Here is an 18447-nt window from a genome sequence, read left to right on the forward strand (position 1 = left end):
AGGTGGCTTTCTAATGAACTCTGGCCACTTTACAGAAACTATATCCTAGAAAACAACATTTTTTTTTTTAAATTTTGGCTAAAAACAGCATAATCATAATTAAGAAAGCACTGGGAACGATTTGACAAAACATCAATAGAAGATTCGAGAGAGAATTTAAGGCCCAAAGCACTTAACGGTCACATTCAACCACCCACAATCGCACACTAATGGCGACTATGCGACCTTCCAGTGGTGCTAACCTCTAACCACCAGTAGTGAAAGATTTAGTCGTACCAAGAAGACTTCAACATATGAAGCAGGAACCAAACTTGCAATCTTCTGACCAGAGGTCGACCACTATGTCGCTCCATCACGGCTGTATTGGCAGTACAAATGAAAACAAAACAAAACAAATGTCTAAAGACATTTACTTTACAAGAATTCCAAAATAAATTGGGTCATTTTGAAGCCTACAGTCTACAGTCAGGGGTCATAGGTGAATTGAAAAGAAGCCATTGATTCCTGATGTCACCATGATGAGCATGATGAGCATCACAAGTAGAAAATAAGAGCAACAATCCAAAGAATCGCAAATGGTGGAGAAGCTGGAAAGTGGCATGCGGGTAGTGAAGTGAGGACATGTAGGAATTTATTACAAAAGACAAATTTTCCTGGTCTTTGTAATTTATTTAGCTCAGGGGTGTCAAACTCAATCGCACAAGGGAACAAAATCCAAAACACACCTTTGGTTACGGGCCGAACAGGATAAACATTTATTGAACACTCTGAAACCACATTTTTAAACTTTAAAAACATAACTTTAACTTTTTATAGCTGTAACCAGCATGTTTTTAGACTGAAGATGGAAAAGACCACAGAATAAGTTAACAAAAACATGCAAAATTCTACAAAATGTGTAAACTTTATTACATAGTTATTTGTATTTCACCTGTAGAAAGCTCCATAGAATTGATCACACAAGGTTTATATCTTTCAATGAAACATAATAAATCAGTTCTATTACAGTTGTACTGGTTAGTGGAAAAAATATATATTTCAGTATTTGTCAGTATTTATCAATCAAAAAAGTTGAGTTTGGTCCTCATTGATCATCAAAGATAAATTTCTGCAGTGAGAGAATGTAAATAAAGAATCCTTATTTCATTTTTAAACTTTTTTTTTGTAAAATGGTGTGAAAAAAATAAGAATTAAGTCAGAAACAAAAGTTCACCTCAATACTTTGTAATATAATCCCGGTTGGTCATGTTTCCTGTCTACTTCTTGGTCTATTCCTCCATGCAGATCTTCTCAAGAGCTGTGATCTTCTGGAGCTGTTGCTGTACGACATACTTTTAACTCCCTCCATGGGTTCTCTATTGGACTGAGCATCTCCAAACCATGATGTTTTCACTTCCATGCTTCAGTAGGTGTGGTTTTCTTGGTATGTGATTCCTCTGAATATGGCGAGTGGCGTTTATACCATAGAGCTGACCACATGACCTTCTCCCAATCCTCCTCTGGATCATCCGGATGGATTTCTGGAGAACTTCAGGTGGTCCTCGATGTCAGCCGTCTGGAGGACCGTTGGAGTTCTGATTTGAATCCAACATGTGTGTTGCTATAGTAACCTTTGTTACTGTGGTCCCAGCTCAGATCATCGTTACATCTACAGGTAGCAATACGGGTAACAGGTGGAGGATAGAATAGCTTCTTAAAGAAGAAGCAACAGATCTGTGACAGACAGAATGATTACTTGCTTGTTTTAGCTCATTTTCAACCAAATAAATTCTTTAAAATTCCAACAATATGATTTTCTGGATTATTTTTTACATTCTGTCTCTTCCAGCTGAAGTCTTTCTATGATGATTACTTTTTTAAAATAAGACATATTACAGAACTGATGACTGCCTCGCTGTATAAATGGGACCAAATGAATCAAAGACATTAGGAACACCCAGGCCTTGGTCATTCTTGCTGAAGTTGTTTCAGATCCAGTATCTGGGCGCTGACGCCTAATGAAGAAGGTGTCAGCCCCCCCAATGAGACGCCAGTGTCGGTTATGAGGAACACAGCCTGTGGGAACAGATGTGCAGCGTGTTCTTTGGAGGTGAGCCTAATGATTTCATTAGAGGTGGCTCCGAAGACTTAATGAGGGCTTCTCCTGGAGAGGCCGGCCGAGTTCTGTTTAAAAATGTTGGCCGACAGAAAAGAGATGAAGTCAGTATAAGTGTTCACCTGCCATCCCAGCATCAGGATACTTTGGAGAGCATTCTAAATCGGCATCGTATCTAAATCGAGGTTCAACAGAAGCAATTTCTCTGGCTCTAAAACATGACTCACTTCTGTTCAGCTGCAGCCAAAAGGAACAGTTACTCTGAACATGAGTCACTTCAAGCTAGCTACCCAAAAAAGGGCCTGAAACTGCATTCTGTTGGTTAAAGGATGCTTTTTTTCTAAATATTGCAAAACCTTGAATCACAGAGAAACGGCAGTTGAGTTACCGGATGTCGCATTTTAAGTCAACGAAAGCAAAAGCTGAACTTCTGAGCGCATGACAACAGGCTGGGGCCCTAAAAATGGCCCCAACCTGCAGCAAGGCCTTATTCGGCTCTGCGTCTTAGCTGCTTCTTTGAAGTGTTTCAAAACAGGAAGCCATGTTTTCAGCTGTAAAAAGACGACTGCATCCTTAAAATACAGTGTCTGTTAAAAAAAAAAAAAAAAAAAATTACAGTAACAAGTGTTGCAAGAGGTTCAACCGCTCATTCAAATTCGGAGGAAAATGGAAACGGTGAAGTTCCTATAAGGTCTTAAAAGTCACCGCCGAACTTCACAAGTAAACCACCACAGGAGGAAGAGGAGCAGATCTGATGAAGGATGTTCTGTTTGATTATAACGTAAATAAAATGGTTCAAATGCAGTAAGCAAGAGTGAGACTTGCATCAGTTATCTCACACCTAAGTGTGTGAAATTTGTTCTCCACATTTGGCCCATCCACTGGGGGAGCAGAGAGCTGCAGAAACAGCCGTGCTTTGCTGGTGGATTTGAACTCACAACCTTCCAGTCTTAGGGTGGACACTCCACCACAAGGACACAGAGTTTATTAAAACATTAGCCAGTGCTGTTCATCATGAAACAACTTCTTTGGATCAACAAGTTTAAACCAAACCTGAACATTTGACTCAACCGTTTACCAATGACACTACAGTGTAGGAGAGGGTAGGATTCTGGGAATTGTAGTTTGTGGCAGAATTAAAATCAAATTCTGATTGGACATTTTTTTTACTGATAGTCAGAAGGATAAGAACATAAAAGTTTATGGTTGAATACAGATCTGGTGTCTTCAAGCAAAACCCACATCATGAACACTCTGCCACCGTGCTTTAGAGTAGCGAGAAACCAACAACTGACATTCTTAAAGAGGCAAAACGACATTTCAAAAAGACTCATTCGTCAACATTTCGCAAACTAATTTGATGACAATCCTTTAGCATTTGACAATGCACTAGAAGTAAATCTGTTTGGGGTCAAAAATGAATGGGAAAGAAAAAGGTGCAATTTGTCCAAACCTGAGGGAAGACTGGAGAATGCTCCAAAGGTTGCAGTCTCGTTGCTGCTCTTGAGGGATGCAGTTTTTTTTTTTTTTTGCTGTTGCTCTGTAAACAAAGAGCTCAACAGGGATGCTACCTTGCAGGTTCCTGCAAAGGCAACATGAAATTGTTGAGTGGCTGTAAATCAGCGCATATGGTCTGCGCACAATGACCACACAAACAGCCCCAGGACAGCCGCACGAGCGCGCGAAGCAGACAGAGCCGAGCCTGGAGATGGTGCACACGCATTACATAACTGCTACTCCAACAGTCATTGGCTCCATCTGTCCCCAAAGTGAAAACTGTGTCCGTCTCAGACGCTCAACTCTGTGGGAAGACTCGAAAGTCACGCGTGCGCGCGCTCTTTACGCACGGCGCGGGTTTGACATGTACCTCACTTTGTGGTCCTCCCGCGTCTCCTCGGGGTCCGCTCGTGCGCTCTCATCCCTCGCTGCCTCACGCAGAGCCGCGTTTGAACCTCAGCTCAGTACTCCCTCTCGCTTCAGTGTGAGGGACGCGCGCACACATGCTCAGAAACAGCCCTCCCTCCCTACCCCCCCACCTGCAAAATATGCCAGAGCTGCCTCTCTCCTCCCACCGCCTCCCTCTCGGTCATAGGAAGCGCTGGTCCAAGCCACGCCCCCCACAGCTCTCTCCTCTGGGCGGCTATAAAAGCTGCTGCTGCTATGAATACACCGGCTTTCTCCTCCAGCATCCCTCCATCCATCCATCCATCCCCACCTCCTCTGCCTCCCCCTCCTCATGGCTGTTTTTCGCTCCAAATGATGACCTTGTATCATTCGCTGCATCATACGGCAGCATCCTTTTTCTGACCACAGACGTGAGGTTTTGTGCTGCACGACGTCTTCCTGTGCAGGATGTGGTGCTGTCTTTACCCCCCATCCCCCCCGACAGCTGAGAAAATCTGAATTGATCAGTCGATGCACCCATGCTTTATGACAGAGGCTCGGCGAGACATAAAAGAGGCGGATTTCTGAGGTCTCCGTCGTGGCAGCATCCTGCAATCCGGCTCACGGGAATGAGGCGGCGAACATCTGGTGCAGGCGTGTTATCAGCACCCAGGGTGCACTTAAAATGAATCAGCTCCTCGCCTGCAGCCGGTGTGGCACGTGAATCCTCGGCACTGCTCGCAGACGAGACGCTGGAGCAAAACAAAGGCTCTCACCTGACTGAAGAGACGCACCTTACTGGCAGACAGACAACCACAAAGGGCTCTGATCATCACCATATAAGGCAACCGGCATCTTCTGTGTGTTTTCTGTCTAGTCAAACTTTCTCAGTTACCGGTCACTGAAGCATAGAAGCAGCTCCATGAGGCGTTTGGATGAGGGAAATTATATAAAATGAGAAAAGCATTAAAGAAACTTTATTTTTTGTTTTTGTAAAAGAAGATGTGTCAGGGCTGTGCACCAGCAGCCGTGCTGCGCTCTGCGAACGCGAGGGCCGCCCTCAGATCCTCCCGGGTCTCGGCGTGCATCCTCAGAGACTTTCTGAGCGCTTTCGCCAGCGTCTGTGGGGAGACGAGGTTGAGGCGCAGCAGAGAGGTGATCAGCTGGGAGCGAGCGTTGCCGATGAAAGAGTGGGTCAGGAAGAACGAGAGGCCGCCGTTATGGTTGGTCCTGAAGAGCGGAACCCTGACCATCCCCATGACCTGCAGGGAAAGGAGATCAGGTGAGGACGAGCGAGAGATGGAGTGGCTCGGAGGGACGCTCTACCTCCAGCCCGTGATCCACGGCGGTGGATGCGGCCGCTTTCTCCACCTCCCTGATCTGCTCCTCCTCCATCTTCTTCACGTAGAAGTGAAGGATCAGGTGAGACCTGGAGTTGGAGGAGATCGGAGGAGCGTGGCAGGTTTCCACGTAGTCCTCCTCAGTGATGGGCACCTCCAGGCCCAGCTCCTCCAGCAGTTCCCTGCTCAACCCCGCTTCCAGACTCTCCTCCTCCGGGTTAACCAGACTGACGTGAAGGAGAGGGGTCAAAGGTCAAGATTGGATTATCTTCCTGAGCCTCAACAGATTATGAGCAAAGTAATCAAAAGCACGAAGCTCCAGGATCACCAGAGCAAAAACGCACATTAACACTTCTCATTTTTGTTGTGTTCACCATGTTCTTGTAGAATTGTTCTGATGATGGAGGAAATTTGTAAAGAAAATTAACCTTAAAATTGCATTTTTGAATATTTCTTTATTTAAATCATTGTGAATTAGGATCGGATGAAAAAATACTGTTTAGAAAAGCTTGTAGATTTAACATAGAAGCTAATACGGAAAGCCACAAGCTCAATTCTGATACGTCTTCTTGTGGAAAAACAGATCCATGAACGTCTTAGTTTTCCTGGTCTGAGCTGGAGTCTGGATCTAAACTGTACGACTGGATAGAGACGATATTGCTCACCATTTGTGTTGCAACGCTGACGTTAGGTTGAGATTGTGAAGGAATGTAAGCCAGTGGGAGAGAGTGTAAACAAAAGGATTATGGGAAATCAGTGCAGGGTTTACCTTACCTATAGTTCTGCCCATAACTCTGAAATGAATTTCTAAAGAACTCCTGCTGCTCTGCAGAAACTATCCTAGAAAACAACAATAGTTTTGATTCTGGCTCAAAACGGCATCTTGATATTTGATATCTTGAGTGAAATTTACAAGAGCATTACACAGATTTTTTTTTTATTTTGGCTAATAATAGCATAAACATAAGTAAAGACCATTGGGAACAGTTTTACAATAGATAGCAGATGCTCGGAGTGGAACTTTAAACACAGTTTTTTCTATGCGTATTGAAATTGTCATATTTCACAAAACTGCAATGGAAATACTGTGTAATAATAGTGATCAACAACTGGATACCACCAGAGGTCCCACAGCTCATCAAAAGTAGAGCATCTCATGCAGAATAGTTGGCTCCACAGCTCTTCTATAAAATCACCAACCACATTTCCCAGAATCCCTTCACCCATAGCTGCTCCATGGCCTGAATAATACGCAGACGTCTCCTTTGATAGATGATGATGAGCTCTAGTGCCGTGCCAGAAATGTGAATATATCTACTGTAAATCAAAGTAATGTTCACATTTGTATTTTTGAATTTATCATTGCATGAGTTTGTTTTGTTTATGCACATAAATAGGATTTGATGGAAACTGTGAAATCGAGAAATTGTGTTTTGGGCATACGTGTAATGGAAATGCAGCTACTGTCAACAGCAAAATAACAACTTAACTTTGAACTAACTCTTTGATTGTTTACGCAAATGATGTCATTCCAACAGATTCAGACATGGAGAAAAGCAGTGTTACACCGATATGCAGCACTTTATGTAAAAGTGCGGCCTATCGGCGTGAAGCTGCATTAAAATTGGCTGATTTATGTTAATTGTGTAAACGGTTGCAGAATTACAGTAACTGACAGAACGTCAACACAGGAGCTAAAACAGATAAAAAGTCAGTCAGATTCAGTGGATTGTAAAAAGTTTACAGAAGAATAAAGACTTATGTTTTCTGATTCTAGAAAACTTTTAGTCTTTATGGCACGATTAGCTGAATCATTCTCTATACACTTTTTGCTTTGTTATCAAATTTAAAGTTTTATTTTTACAATACATTTTAATTAACTACTATCTTATAAATTCTTTGGGTAACACAACTTAATAAAAAGCATTTTAATTTAACTTATAAATCAAAAAATCAAAAATAATAACAAAATATGTTACATTTGCAATGTAGGTATATACGGTATATATATATGTATATATATATATATATATATCTAAAACAATTATTACATATGTTTTAAGGTTGTAAAGCATCAGATTACAATAAGTTTGTTACTATAGGATGAAAAAAAAAATTCTGATCTCAATTGAAGATTTTTGTAGATTTGGCAAATTCTGTCTTGTACAGGACCGGCTCAGTGGCCTTGTGGTAGAGTGCCCGCCCTGAGATTGGAAGGTCGTGGGTTCAAATCCCGGCCGAGTCATACCAAAGACTCTAAAAATGGGACCCAGTGCCTCCCTGCTTGGCACTCAGCACTAAGGAGTTGGACATGGGGGGTTAAACCACCAAATGGTTCCCGAGCGCGGCTGTGACTGCAGCTCACCGCTCCCCCAGGGGATGGGTCAAATGCGGAGAACAAATTTCAGGGCTGCACGGTGGCGCAGTGGTTAGCGCTCTCGCCTCACAGCGAGAAGGCCCCGGTTCAAATCCCGGCTGGGACCTTTCTGTGTGGAGTTTGCATGTTCTCCCCGTGCATGCGTGGGTTTTCACCGGGGACTCCGGCTTCCTCCCACCGTCCAAAAACATGCTTCATAGGTTAATTGGTGACTCTAAATTGCCCCTAGGTGTGAATGTGAGAGTGAATGTGTGTGTGATTGAGGCCCTGTGACAGACTGGCGACCTGTCCAGGGTGTACCCCGCCTTCGCCCTTCAGTAGTCAGGATAGGCTCCGGCACCCCCGCGACCCCGAAAGGGACAAAGCGGTCAAGAAAATGGATGGATGGCTGTCTTGTACAGCAAAAACAGGACAGAGGAGATTGCTTGACAGAGGTCTACAGCCAATCAGGACGCAGAACATAATGCACTGAAAAAAAAAAAAAAACATTGCTTTACTCATTATATTTAAGTTTTACTATTACTTTATGCTAGTTTTTGATTCACTTGAGGTATTTGACGTTTCTTTTCCATGTTTATCATCTTTATTAAATAACTTAGTTTTCTTTCAACTTTCTCACATTTGATCTATATAATTTGTAGTTTTTTCACATATAAATTCCTCATCCAAATTAGCTTTCTTATTATTATTTGCGTGCATGAAAAAGTATACATAAAGTATATAAAATATAAAGATGTTTTAATATTACAAATGCAGTTTTTAACTAATTTGATAATATATTTAGATTTTATTTATTATGTCCTGTGTTTCTAATAAATACTTTGGAGATTTTTTTTTGTAAAACTTAGTAACAACACATTTTTTATCATTAATTATTTATCCTTTATTATACCACTATTAACATTGTTTGTAGTTCATTGTTATTTTGTATTAAATTTAAATGTAACAATGAAACTTGAAATGACCTAACAAGTCTCTGTGGGCAAAAATTCTGTTCCAGTTCATTAAAATGACCATAAAGGCAAAAGTTTGATGTTTACCGTACTTGTCTTTCATTAATCAAAGACAAGATTTTATTTATTCTTTGTCTTCAAAGTATAAATAGTTCCATATCTTAAACAACTCTGTTTACTTTTTATTTTCTTCCTGTCAGCATTTTGCACGTTAACTTTGTCAGCAGCAGAAGGATGACACATTTCAGCTTTAATCTAGACATAAACCTCAGGTTTTTGTGTTTAAAAGTTTCATGATTTGGTCAAAAAATGTTGATTTAAAACAATAAAATGAATGTTTGCTCTATTTAACCAACATGAAGACGGTCTCCCTTCCTCATTCTCTTTTCCCTTTCCTGCCTTCTTACATAATTTCAGTGTGTTGGCTGATGATGCATCGGAAATGTTGGCGGCAACTTCTGCAAACCACTGACAAAAAACTAAAAGAGAGGTGATTCATTCTCCCTGCATATTAACCAGAATGCAAAAGAAACTGAAGCAGTTTATTGAAATGATTCAAACACAAGGAGAGTGTGCAGATGAGGCTGTGCTGCATTTTGTTGTGAATCTTCCAGCAGCTTTGTTAGTAAAAAAAAAAAGAAGAGAGAGACGCACAGGGGTGGAGCTAATCGTACCTGCACACACAAGGATATAAAAAGCATCACCAGAAGAGACTTACCCGCCAGGGAAACCCAGCAGACCGTCAAAGCGCATCTGCATCTGTGGGAGGTGTCAGAAGCTCTTAAGCACTCAGAAAAATGCACGTTTTCCCTCAAACAAGCAGAAAAAGAACAGTGTGTGTGGTGCAAAAGCTCAGGTCAGTGGATATCACGCCCTGACACACACACGTATCGCACACATGGTGCTCACCAGAACGATGTGTCTGATGGGAGTTCTCCCAAACAGCTTGGATGCTGTGTCGGCGTACAGCATCACATGGCACGCGTGCCTGCAGCCCGAGCACGCAAGGGCCTCCTCCCTCGACAGCTGCCCACTCGCCATCTAGGAGAAACTAACAGAAAAGTCAGCAGCAGTTTGATGGCTCCTCTCCCCCTCAGGGCTCATTTCGTGTGAAATCACTAACTCTTTTGTTCTTCTGTCATAGTCTGTTTTTGTTGTTGTTCTTCTTTGTCTTCCAAATTAAAGAAATCTGATGATCTGACTGAAGATCTGATAGCTTTTCTGGATGAAGGAGGATCTTAGTGATTAAAAAAAAAAATCTCAGTGACTTTTAGAAAATTGTATCTCCCTCTGCTGGATGGGAGCAAGAAATTCTGAACTTGACAGAACTTTTAGTGAGTGCGTAGTTTACTTAAAGCTTACATAATTCTGACATAAAAAGAAGATTTATCATTTATAATAATATACATATTTTAACATTTATTATTATTATTACTGAGATTCACACACAATTTATTTTATGAAATAAATATAACTCAATTTGTGTTCAAAATATATTTTTTAACTTTAAAAAATATTTACAAGCACTACTATAATGCTTGCTCAAGTTCTGTAAGCAATAAACATTTGTGTAGACAGAAAATGTGTCAAAACTTCGTTTTTACTAAAAAAAAAAAATATGAAAATCTTTTTATAATGCGAAGTGTCAAAAACATTGAATAATTAAAAAAATATTTCTTCACTTTTTGCACTAGATTTATACATAAAACTAAGTTTATACCACTTTTTGCGGTTTGGGCTTAGTAAAGTTGTGAAACAGTGCAGGGTCGGAGCACCAAAAGTGCTGAGTCAAGCTTCAGTCAGCTTTTCTGTTTAACTTGCAACCAATGGTGGCAACGCTACGCCCATGACGTCGAATTCTCTGATTGGCTGAGATATCCGTCTAGACCAATCGGTGAATACTTCTAGGTTCTGTTTAAGGACCTGCGTGCGACCAGTAAATCTACAAATAATGAACAAACCTTTTTAAAATTTCCAATTAAAAGCATTAATAAATCGTTAAATTTGATTACGTTCTGTTAACAATAGATAAGATGTATTAAAAAAAAATAATAATAAAAAAGCACCATTAAAACTTCTTATTTAAATATTACCCCCAAAAAGCTTTGGGTTTTTGTTATAATTTTCCTACAATTTTACGTTTTATAAACAACTTATTTTGACATTTGACAAAAATTCGTTCAATTGTAATTTAATGAAGAATATTGTCCATTTTAGTTGGATAATAAAACGTAGGATTTTGAAAAATAAATAAAGTAACCGTAGATGACTTTTGATTCCGTAGTTCATTGAACTCAGCACGAAGATTCACGTGTGTTACATTCAAAACCCACCGGTTTGTTTCATGTTTATTTCCGCTTTTATTTCAAATGTGTGATTTTTTAACAACTGGAAATAGTGAATAGCTTTGAAACAGACCATATTGTGGGTGTGTTCTCAAAATAAAACCACATTTTAGAAAGAAAAACACGAATCCAATCATTGTAGCGGTCGTTTTTAGTGTCACGTTTGAGTAAGTAAACAGTTGGAACGGGATATTTAGTCGCAGACAGACACATTGTCGGGATTTAAATGAGGGATCTGTGAATTGTGAGGAATTTAGCTGCATTCTTCCTCAGGTTTTCGCTCGCGCGGCTCTCTGACCGACATCTCCGCTGTCAAACTTAACGCAGTCGACATTTAAAGCTCTATTTCGCAGAAAATCAAAGACAAATCAATAGAAATCTCCGTCATTGGGAAGTGTTCCAGCCGGAATCAAATCATTAAAGCAGCGGCTAGCTAAAGCAACTACTGTCGACATTTATATTAGCCTGCTAGCCAAACGCGTCCGCCTGGTTTCAAGCTTCTGCTCAGATCGGGTGAGTTTGACTCCGAGTCTGCTTTAAAATGCTCACCTGGAACGCGAATACCACAGTCAACTGCTTTATAAGTTCATTAATGAAACATGAATAACTTCCTTTTGAATGTTTTGAACGTAATATTTGTGTAATTGTGACATATCCCTCCGCTGAGTCTCCCACTTTCTTTAACGCGGGGGTCGTGGAGGAACTATTTAACTGTCATTTATGTGTGTTTTTGTTCTAAATTAGCATGGGCAGAGTCTTTTTACATATTTGAATTATTTTAAATTAATATACTGTCAATTTGAGTAGTCCGAGTTAAAATATAATCCCAAATTTGCTGATTTTCAAAGCAATCTTTGGATTTAGAGTGAATCTACTTGAATTAATTGTGTGACTTTTTCTTCAAATCTGGTTGTTTGTATGACCCTGGTTATTCTTCTTTATAACAGACCTTCTTTTTCTTCTGAACATCTAGGTGAATCAGTATGGGGGAAAAAATTCTGGATGAAGTGATGATTAACTCTGCTCTGGTTAAAGAACTGGCGGATGTGGCAAAAGATGAAGCGCTCCTACAGGGGGTCCTGATGAGGATCCAGGAGAGCCCCAACTCATCTGAGGTGAGATTTTTTAAAGTCCCACTCCGATCATTATAAAAACATTTCCAGGAGTCTTCTGATTTTGAATAGACCATTTGTAGCCAAATTTATCAAATCTGGTTCTAGGACAAAGTTCACCTCCGAGTTGTAGGTGGAACTGTTGGTGTGGTGTAAGCCTGCACCTATTTCCCATCATCCATCTGCTTACAGTCTCTCCTGCTAGCTTACAGCCCCTCACACCCCAACTTAACTTTACTGGTGCAACAAAAATTTCAAGCAGTACCAGAGCTATCCAGCCGTAGAGTTCTGATCCAGATTCCAGCTCAGAAGAGGAAAACAAAGACGTTCATGGATCTATTTGCCTGCAAGTGGGTGGATTGGAATGGAGGTTGTTCTTGATTCACAATGATTTAAATAAAGAAATACTCAGAAATGCAATTTTAAGCTTAATTTTCTTTAGATTTCTCCTCCAATTGTGAGAAAATTGCCACAAGAATATGTTCAAAACATGATTTTCATTAGAATCCATGTGAAAATAATTCTACACTCCTGATGGAAATCAGGGTTTTTCTTTGCCTCAGTTCTTCAGCTTCCCCCGTAATCTGTTGATGTTGTCGTTTACATATTTGTTGTTTTTCTCACTTGTTTCCAGTTGGTCACCTACGCCCCGTTCACGCTCTTCCCCTCACCTGTGCCCAAAGCCATCTTCCTCCAGTCTCTGGAAGTCCAGCCTCACTTCAACACACTTGTGGACAAAATCAGTCAGGACACAGACTTCCTGCAAGAGGCTCTAGCAAAGTAAATCATAAATCTCATTTATGAACACAGCTATCGGTTTGGATTGACAGGATTTTGATTAATCTTCTACTCTTAGCACCATTGAGGTGGACGACTTCACTGCCAGGTTATTCAGGATCCACCAGAAGATCCTCGAAGAGGGACGGTCTCAGGTAGTTTTAGATTTTGCCGTTTTTTGCAACACTTGTGACTAAGTTTTCTAAAAATGAAGAAAAAAAAGTTTATATTTGTGACTTTATACTTATATTGTTATTTTCAGTAAGATGTGAAAAGAAGAAGCAATCAAGACCAGAATTTCTTTTTTTTATTTTTCAGAGCAAAAGGATCAATCCTTCAGGAGTAGTTTTATTTTTATTGTTTAATTTATTTTATTTCAATCAGGTTTAAAGTACCAAAATGCAACGTTTTTTTTATTCACATTTTTCTTGTCTTTCAGACCAGCGAGGTTAAAAAAACAATATTAAAATACCTTCTGTTTATTTAGCATGAATCTAATCAATGACTGATGGGTTTCTAGAGATCTTGCATCATTAACGGCTGATGTGTTATTTGTTTTCTCACAGGAGATCGTGTTAGGACTCAACCGCTCTGATTACATGCTGGATCAGAGCGGAGACGGGGCGTCCGCGCTGAAACAAATAGAGATCAACACGTTTGCTGCCAGTTTTGGAGGGCTCTCTTCACGAACTCCAGCCGTGCACAGGTCAGTCCGACCTCACCAGGTCGTCTCCCATGAGGGTGGAGAGAGGCCTGACAGAAACGCTGTCTGTGGTCCTGAACAGACACATCCTGAAGGTGGCAGGACGGCCCGAGGAGAGCCGGCAGATCCTGGACAACAACCCTGCAGCTGGACTGGCCAGGGCTGTGGCTAAAACCTGGGAACTCTACGGATCTGAGAGGTGGGAATGAAGCGGATCCATCCCACAAATATCCAGTCAGAAAGAAAAGAGACTGTTATCAGTGCTGTGCATTGAAAAGCCAGAGCAGGAGAAGCTGAATGAACCCTGAAGTGTTTGTGTTCTCCGTCGCTGTCATTTAGACCAGAGGTCTGCAAACTTTTTCAGGCCACAGATCGGTTTAATGTCAGACATTTTCACGTACCGGCCTCCTCGAGGCTGAAGGGGCATCAAGTTTTTTATTTTTGCTCCCAGTTTCTCATAACTTTCGAGGGTAGAGTTTGTTTTCATTCTATGTAGAATATCTGCAGCTGCTTTAATTTTTTATTTTTCTCTAGATTTAACAGAAACCATTAAACTGTGAATGAGATTTTCCTTTAAGTCCATCACTGTCAAAGTAGAACCTAAAAGATTAGACGCCAACTTCAACCTTGTCTGACTTTTAAGGTGCAGCAGATAAATAGAAATAAACAGTCACTAAAACTGGTATTTTCATAAATATATTGATCTGAATTTTGAGAAACTTTGTTAGCAGCATCCTCGTAACATTAGGTTGCTAAATATTCAGGATTATTTTTATGGTCTTTGGGAACAACGATGAATCCATATTTGGAGTAAAGACTCATGGATTTTGTCCGTTAAATGCAGCTTTCTTTTATTTTGAAGTCGAAGGCTCTTCTGTCTCCTTTTCAAATATTTTTGTATTTTTGACAACTTTGCTAGCTTAGCTGTCAGTGCTTTAAGAAAGTAGCGGATGGATTTTCGACTTGTGACTCAGTGACTTGACATGCGCCAAGAATGAGTCGCATGTGATGGAGATCCAGCAGATTTTCAAAATAAAACTTCCTTCAGAATCAGGTTAGAAATAAAATGTGAACGATGTAGGTCTTTTTCTTTTTTTCTGGAGCCTGGTACCAACTGTCCCATGGACCGGTACCAGTCTGTGGCCCGAGGGATTAAAGGCCACCATTGTAGTGAATAGCCAGCAGCCGCATCTTTCAATTTCTAGTCCACTTTCTGATGGTTAAAGAAAGGATTGAAGGAGAAAATGAGTCTCTTTCTAAACCTTTGGTGCACATGGCTGTTCTTTTCTCTCAGTGAAGGCAGTAGTGGTTCCCTGGGGGGCGGGTTTGTTAGAAAGTGTAATAGCAGAGGGAATTCAGCCGGCGCCGTTCCCGCCTGCTTTAAATATCTTTTTCCAGAGGCTGTAAACTCAGAATATCAACTAAATCCTTTGAGTTCACGCGTTGGTTTTTATTTTAACATTCTCATGTGGTGGATCAGCTGATCCTTCCTCTCCTCTGACTGCAGATCCTTCCTTACAGCAGCTCCTCCTCTTCATCAATCTACACGTTGTGGGATCAATAAAGTTCTATTCTCTGAAAATGATCAGTCAGGAGAGTCGTTCCTACTCAGACTGAGTCATTTCAGAGAAAACTGTTCTGTCTTTGCAGAGCATTTGTCATGTTTTTGGTGGAAGAGGTCCAGAGGAACATCTTTGATCAGCGATACATTGAGAGTGAACTGTGGAGGAGGTAGAGTTCCCTCAGATGGATGTTCACTTTGATTGTACCTTCACTCTGTCTTTGAAGGATTTAAAAATATCCTATTGCTGAAATCAATATTTGACTGTGAAATAACGCTATTTTTTCCTAATGTTTCAGAAATATTCCCACAATCAGGAAGCGCTTCGACGACGTTTGCAGATCGGGATCACTGGACCAGGACAAGAGGCTGTTCGTGTAGGTCTTCTGTCAGTCCATCACCGTTTGTTTTGGCGTTGAAACCACAGAAATCCCACATGACAGATGAGCAAACTTTTTTCAATTCGCTTTGGTTTTATTTGGATTGTTTGATTAGGGATCTCAGTTTAAAATTGAACCGTTTGCCACCATTGAAAAGGATTGTGGGTAAAGTGAGTCTTTGCTTCTCTACTGCATACCAGTATGTGTACATGACATTGTCCAGTCTTAGTATAAGGCAACTGAAAAGTTTACATCATTGGTTATTACCAAATAAAAAAAAAAGATTTTTCTGAATTTGTACTTATTTTATTGTCGTTTTGTACAAATATCAAAACACCAAAATCAAGGTTTTTGGAGAATCGTTGCATCGCTAGCCAAGATCTTTAGCTCTTTTTGACCCATTCTGATGAAAATACATGTGCTTGTGGTATTTTTCTGATGATGGGGAACACAGACAAAACATAAAACTAAAAATAGAATTTCTGAGGATTTCCTTTTTTTAAATCCTTGTGAATCAGGAGCAGATGAAAAAGTACCATTTTTAAAAAAGGCGTAATGTAGAAAATACACTGGGGTGGGTCACGAGCTCCCTGCTCCGCCCTGATCTCCACCAGTGGTCCCGCCCACAACTTTCATTTATTTAACTTATTTATTTAGCTTTTAGAGTCCCACTCTAATCATTTAGTGTAAACTTATTACCAGTGTTTTTTTTTAATAATGTTGTTTTTAGCAAAAGTAAAAAAAAAATCTTGTCGTTTTCTAGAACAGAGTTTCTGCAGAGTGTCTGGAGTTCATTAAAAATTCCCCTCAGAATTGTGGGTGGGACTTTTAGCATGGAGTAAGCCTGCACTGATTTCCCATCATCCCTTTTTTTTCTCCCATCACTCTCCCAACCTAATATTAGCGGTGCAACAAAAATGGTGATTAATATCAGAGCTGTCCAGTCGTACAGTTCTGATCCAGATTCCATCTCAGACGAGGAAAACAAAGACGTTCACGGATCGATTTGTCTAACAGTGGATGAATCAGAATGGAGCGGCGCAGTGAGCTTGAGGCCTGCTGACTGTAGCTTCTACATCACAGCTACAAGCTTTTTACAACTGCAGTTTTTTGTTTGCTCCTAATCTTAGAAATGCCATTTTAATTTAAATTCTTTCAAAAATATCCTCAATAATTTATGTATTTCATTTCCATAGTACACAACAAAACAATAACTAAATATTCTAACCTTTGGTCAAAATGAAAGGAGACAGAAAGAAGAAAACTTATGTTCTGACCTATTTAACAAAATCAAACTATTTTATCTCTTTTAATTCACAATAAATACATCAAATGGCTGGCAAAAGCAGCAAAAGTTGACGGATAAAAACAAAACAAACGACAAAAAATAGATCAAATGAACTTTTTTCCATCATGAAAATGATACAAGAACATTTTATAAACACAAAAACATCATTTTTGTTGTAGTGAGTCTTTTCTGCTTTCATGTTTATACATTTATTCCTTTTTCAATCTTTAAATCATTACATTTCCTTCTCAAACTGTTAGCTCAGCATTTTTAATCATCTTATGTTTGTCTTTTGAGTTTTATGACTTTGTAATGTTTTAACCTGAGTTCATGTTTGTCTTTTTTACCTTATGTGTGTGTTGATGAAAGACGCTCTACAGATAAAGTGATCATTCTGTAACTCCTCTTCATTTCTTGTCAGGGATGGAAAGGAGATCGCTGTGGTGTACTTCAGGAACGGCTACATGCCGCAGAACTACACGTCTGAACAGGTGTGGGCTCCGAGGTCCGGTCGGTTTGGAGCTAAACGTTGAAGAGTTTTCCCTCCATGAAGCTGCAGCTGAATCAGTGCAGGACTCATGTCCGTCTGAGGCTCAGGAAAACAAGCTGCTCTTCCGCTCTGCTGGTCGGCATGCTTGTGTTCTGTCAGGAATGTGGATCCAGACAAAGCCAGCAGCAAATTCCCCCAAAAGTGCTGCAGGCGCAGCAAAAACCCGACAGAACCGACACTGGGGGATCAAACTGATAAAGAACGTTTGCAAAAACACCTCTGATGGGGTTTGTGTTGCAGTGCTGGGATGCTCGCCTCATGATGGAGCGATCTCGAGCCGTGAAATGTCCGGACATCAGCACCCACTTAGCCGGAACCAAGAAGGTCCAGCAGGTTCTGGCCAGGCCAGGAGTTGTGGAGAAGTTCTTCCCGGATCAACCTGAAGCGGTGAAACAGATCCGAGCAACGTTCGCCGGCCTCTACACCCTCGATATGGTGGGTGGGTCAGCACCGCTGCCCTCTGGTTCTGTAGACGGTTCTGGTTCTAACAGGAGTTTATCTGAAGGGACCAGAGGGGGACCACACGGTGGAGATGGCCTTGGCGGACCCAGACCGCTACGTCCTGAAGCCTCAGCGGGAAGGAGGAGGTCTGTGAGCTGGAGAAATGAGCAGAAAGACAAAACAGATTTATCCAAAAACGTGTCTCGTTCTCCGTCTGTCGCTCCTCCAGGAAACAACATCTACGGCGCGGAGATCCGTCAGGTCCTGGAGGGCCTGAAGGACGCCACGCAGCGCACGGCGTACATCCTGATGGACAAAATCAACCCCGCCCCCGTCCAGAACTACCTGTTGAGGCGGGACGGCCCTCTGACCATCAACAACTGCCTGAGTGAGCTGGGGGCGTTTGGAGCGTATGTGAGGTAATGTCCCCAAAATCTGAGGGTTTCTCCAAGCTTCAGTACTGAAACAGAAATGAACTCTGGTGTTTCAGAAAGAGAAGTTCTGTTTAATCCAGATGCATGTCGGTACAAAACCCACATGAAAAATGAAAGATGAAAACCATCCGGCTGACATTTAGAAACATTCTGTAACAAACGAGAAACGTCTCCTTCTCTAAGAGAGAATCACTGAGATGTTTCTGC

General features: G+C 40.9%; 3 protein-coding genes across 10 annotated transcripts in view; 1 reads left to right on the forward strand and 2 right to left on the reverse strand.

Annotated features, from left to right (window-relative positions):
• The window catches only part of arhgap4b (Rho GTPase activating protein 4b), a 44565-nt gene extending 40442 nt beyond the window's left edge, over window positions 1-4123 (reverse strand). Inside the window, exon 1 of one of the 2 annotated variants that reach the window (XM_024293514.2) lies at window positions 3963-4123. The gene's annotated coding sequence lies outside the window, so the exon portion shown is untranslated. The remainder of the gene's footprint in view (window positions 1-3962) is intronic. The other variant, XM_024293515.2, reaches the window with a different exon arrangement.
• An 811-nt stretch (window positions 4124-4934) lies between these two features.
• Window positions 4935-11698, reverse strand: zgc:103759 (U8 snoRNA-decapping enzyme). 4 transcript variants are annotated; one of them, XM_024293337.2, is made up of 5 exons: window positions 11544-11698; window positions 9559-9700; window positions 9368-9408; window positions 5306-5546; window positions 4935-5241 (listed from the first exon to the last, which is right to left on the reverse strand). In XM_024293337.2, exons 2-5 carry the CDS (start codon window positions 9688-9690, stop codon window positions 4987-4989), a joined length of 669 nt encoding a protein of 222 aa, XP_024149105.1. In that variant the 5' UTR covers window positions 9691-9700; window positions 11544-11698; the 3' UTR covers window positions 4935-4986. The 4 variants fall into 4 exon arrangements, with proteins under 4 accessions (XP_024149105.1, XP_024149107.1, XP_024149108.1 ...); XM_024293339.2 differs by having other exon boundaries at window positions 9559-9690; window positions 11544-11657; XM_024293340.2 differs by lacking the exon at window positions 11544-11698 and adding an exon at window positions 9773-10027 and having other exon boundaries at window positions 9559-9690.
• Window positions 10194-18447, forward strand: part of gss (glutathione synthetase) — a 12076-nt gene continuing 3822 nt past the window's right edge. For 2 of the 4 annotated variants that reach the window (XM_024293334.2, XM_036212961.1), the window contains exons 1-12: window positions 10991-11507; window positions 11968-12109; window positions 12741-12886; window positions 12963-13038; window positions 13450-13589; window positions 13669-13785; window positions 15237-15317; window positions 15447-15524; window positions 17237-17306; window positions 17606-17800; window positions 17871-17952; window positions 18036-18225. In XM_024293334.2, the coding sequence (XP_024149102.1) occupies window positions 11978-12109; window positions 12741-12886; window positions 12963-13038; window positions 13450-13589; window positions 13669-13785; window positions 15237-15317; window positions 15447-15524; window positions 17237-17306; window positions 17606-17800; window positions 17871-17952; window positions 18036-18225 (1307 nt within the window). In that variant the 5' untranslated portion in view covers window positions 10991-11507; window positions 11968-11977. The other 2 variants (XM_024293335.2, XM_024293336.2) reach the window with 2 other exon arrangements.

This window comes from Oryzias melastigma, linkage group LG7, assembly GCF_002922805.2.
Source record: "Oryzias melastigma strain HK-1 linkage group LG7, ASM292280v2, whole genome shotgun sequence".
Classification (NCBI taxonomy): domain Eukaryota; kingdom Metazoa; phylum Chordata; class Actinopteri; order Beloniformes; family Adrianichthyidae; genus Oryzias; species Oryzias melastigma.

Coding starts and splice junctions, on each gene's coding strand:
- zgc:103759 (XM_024293337.2), bottom strand. CDS start 9,690: ATGGCGAGTGGGCAGCTGTCGAGGGAGGAGGCCCTTGCGTGCTCGGGC. Junction 9,409..9,558: donor CCATCAGACACATCGTTCTG/GTGAGCACCATG, acceptor CACCTCCCACAG/ATGCAGATGCGCTTTGACGG. Junction 5,547..9,367: donor CTGCTGGGTTTCCCTGGCGG/GTAAGTCTCTTC, acceptor CCTTCACGTCAG/TCTGGTTAACCCGGAGGAGG.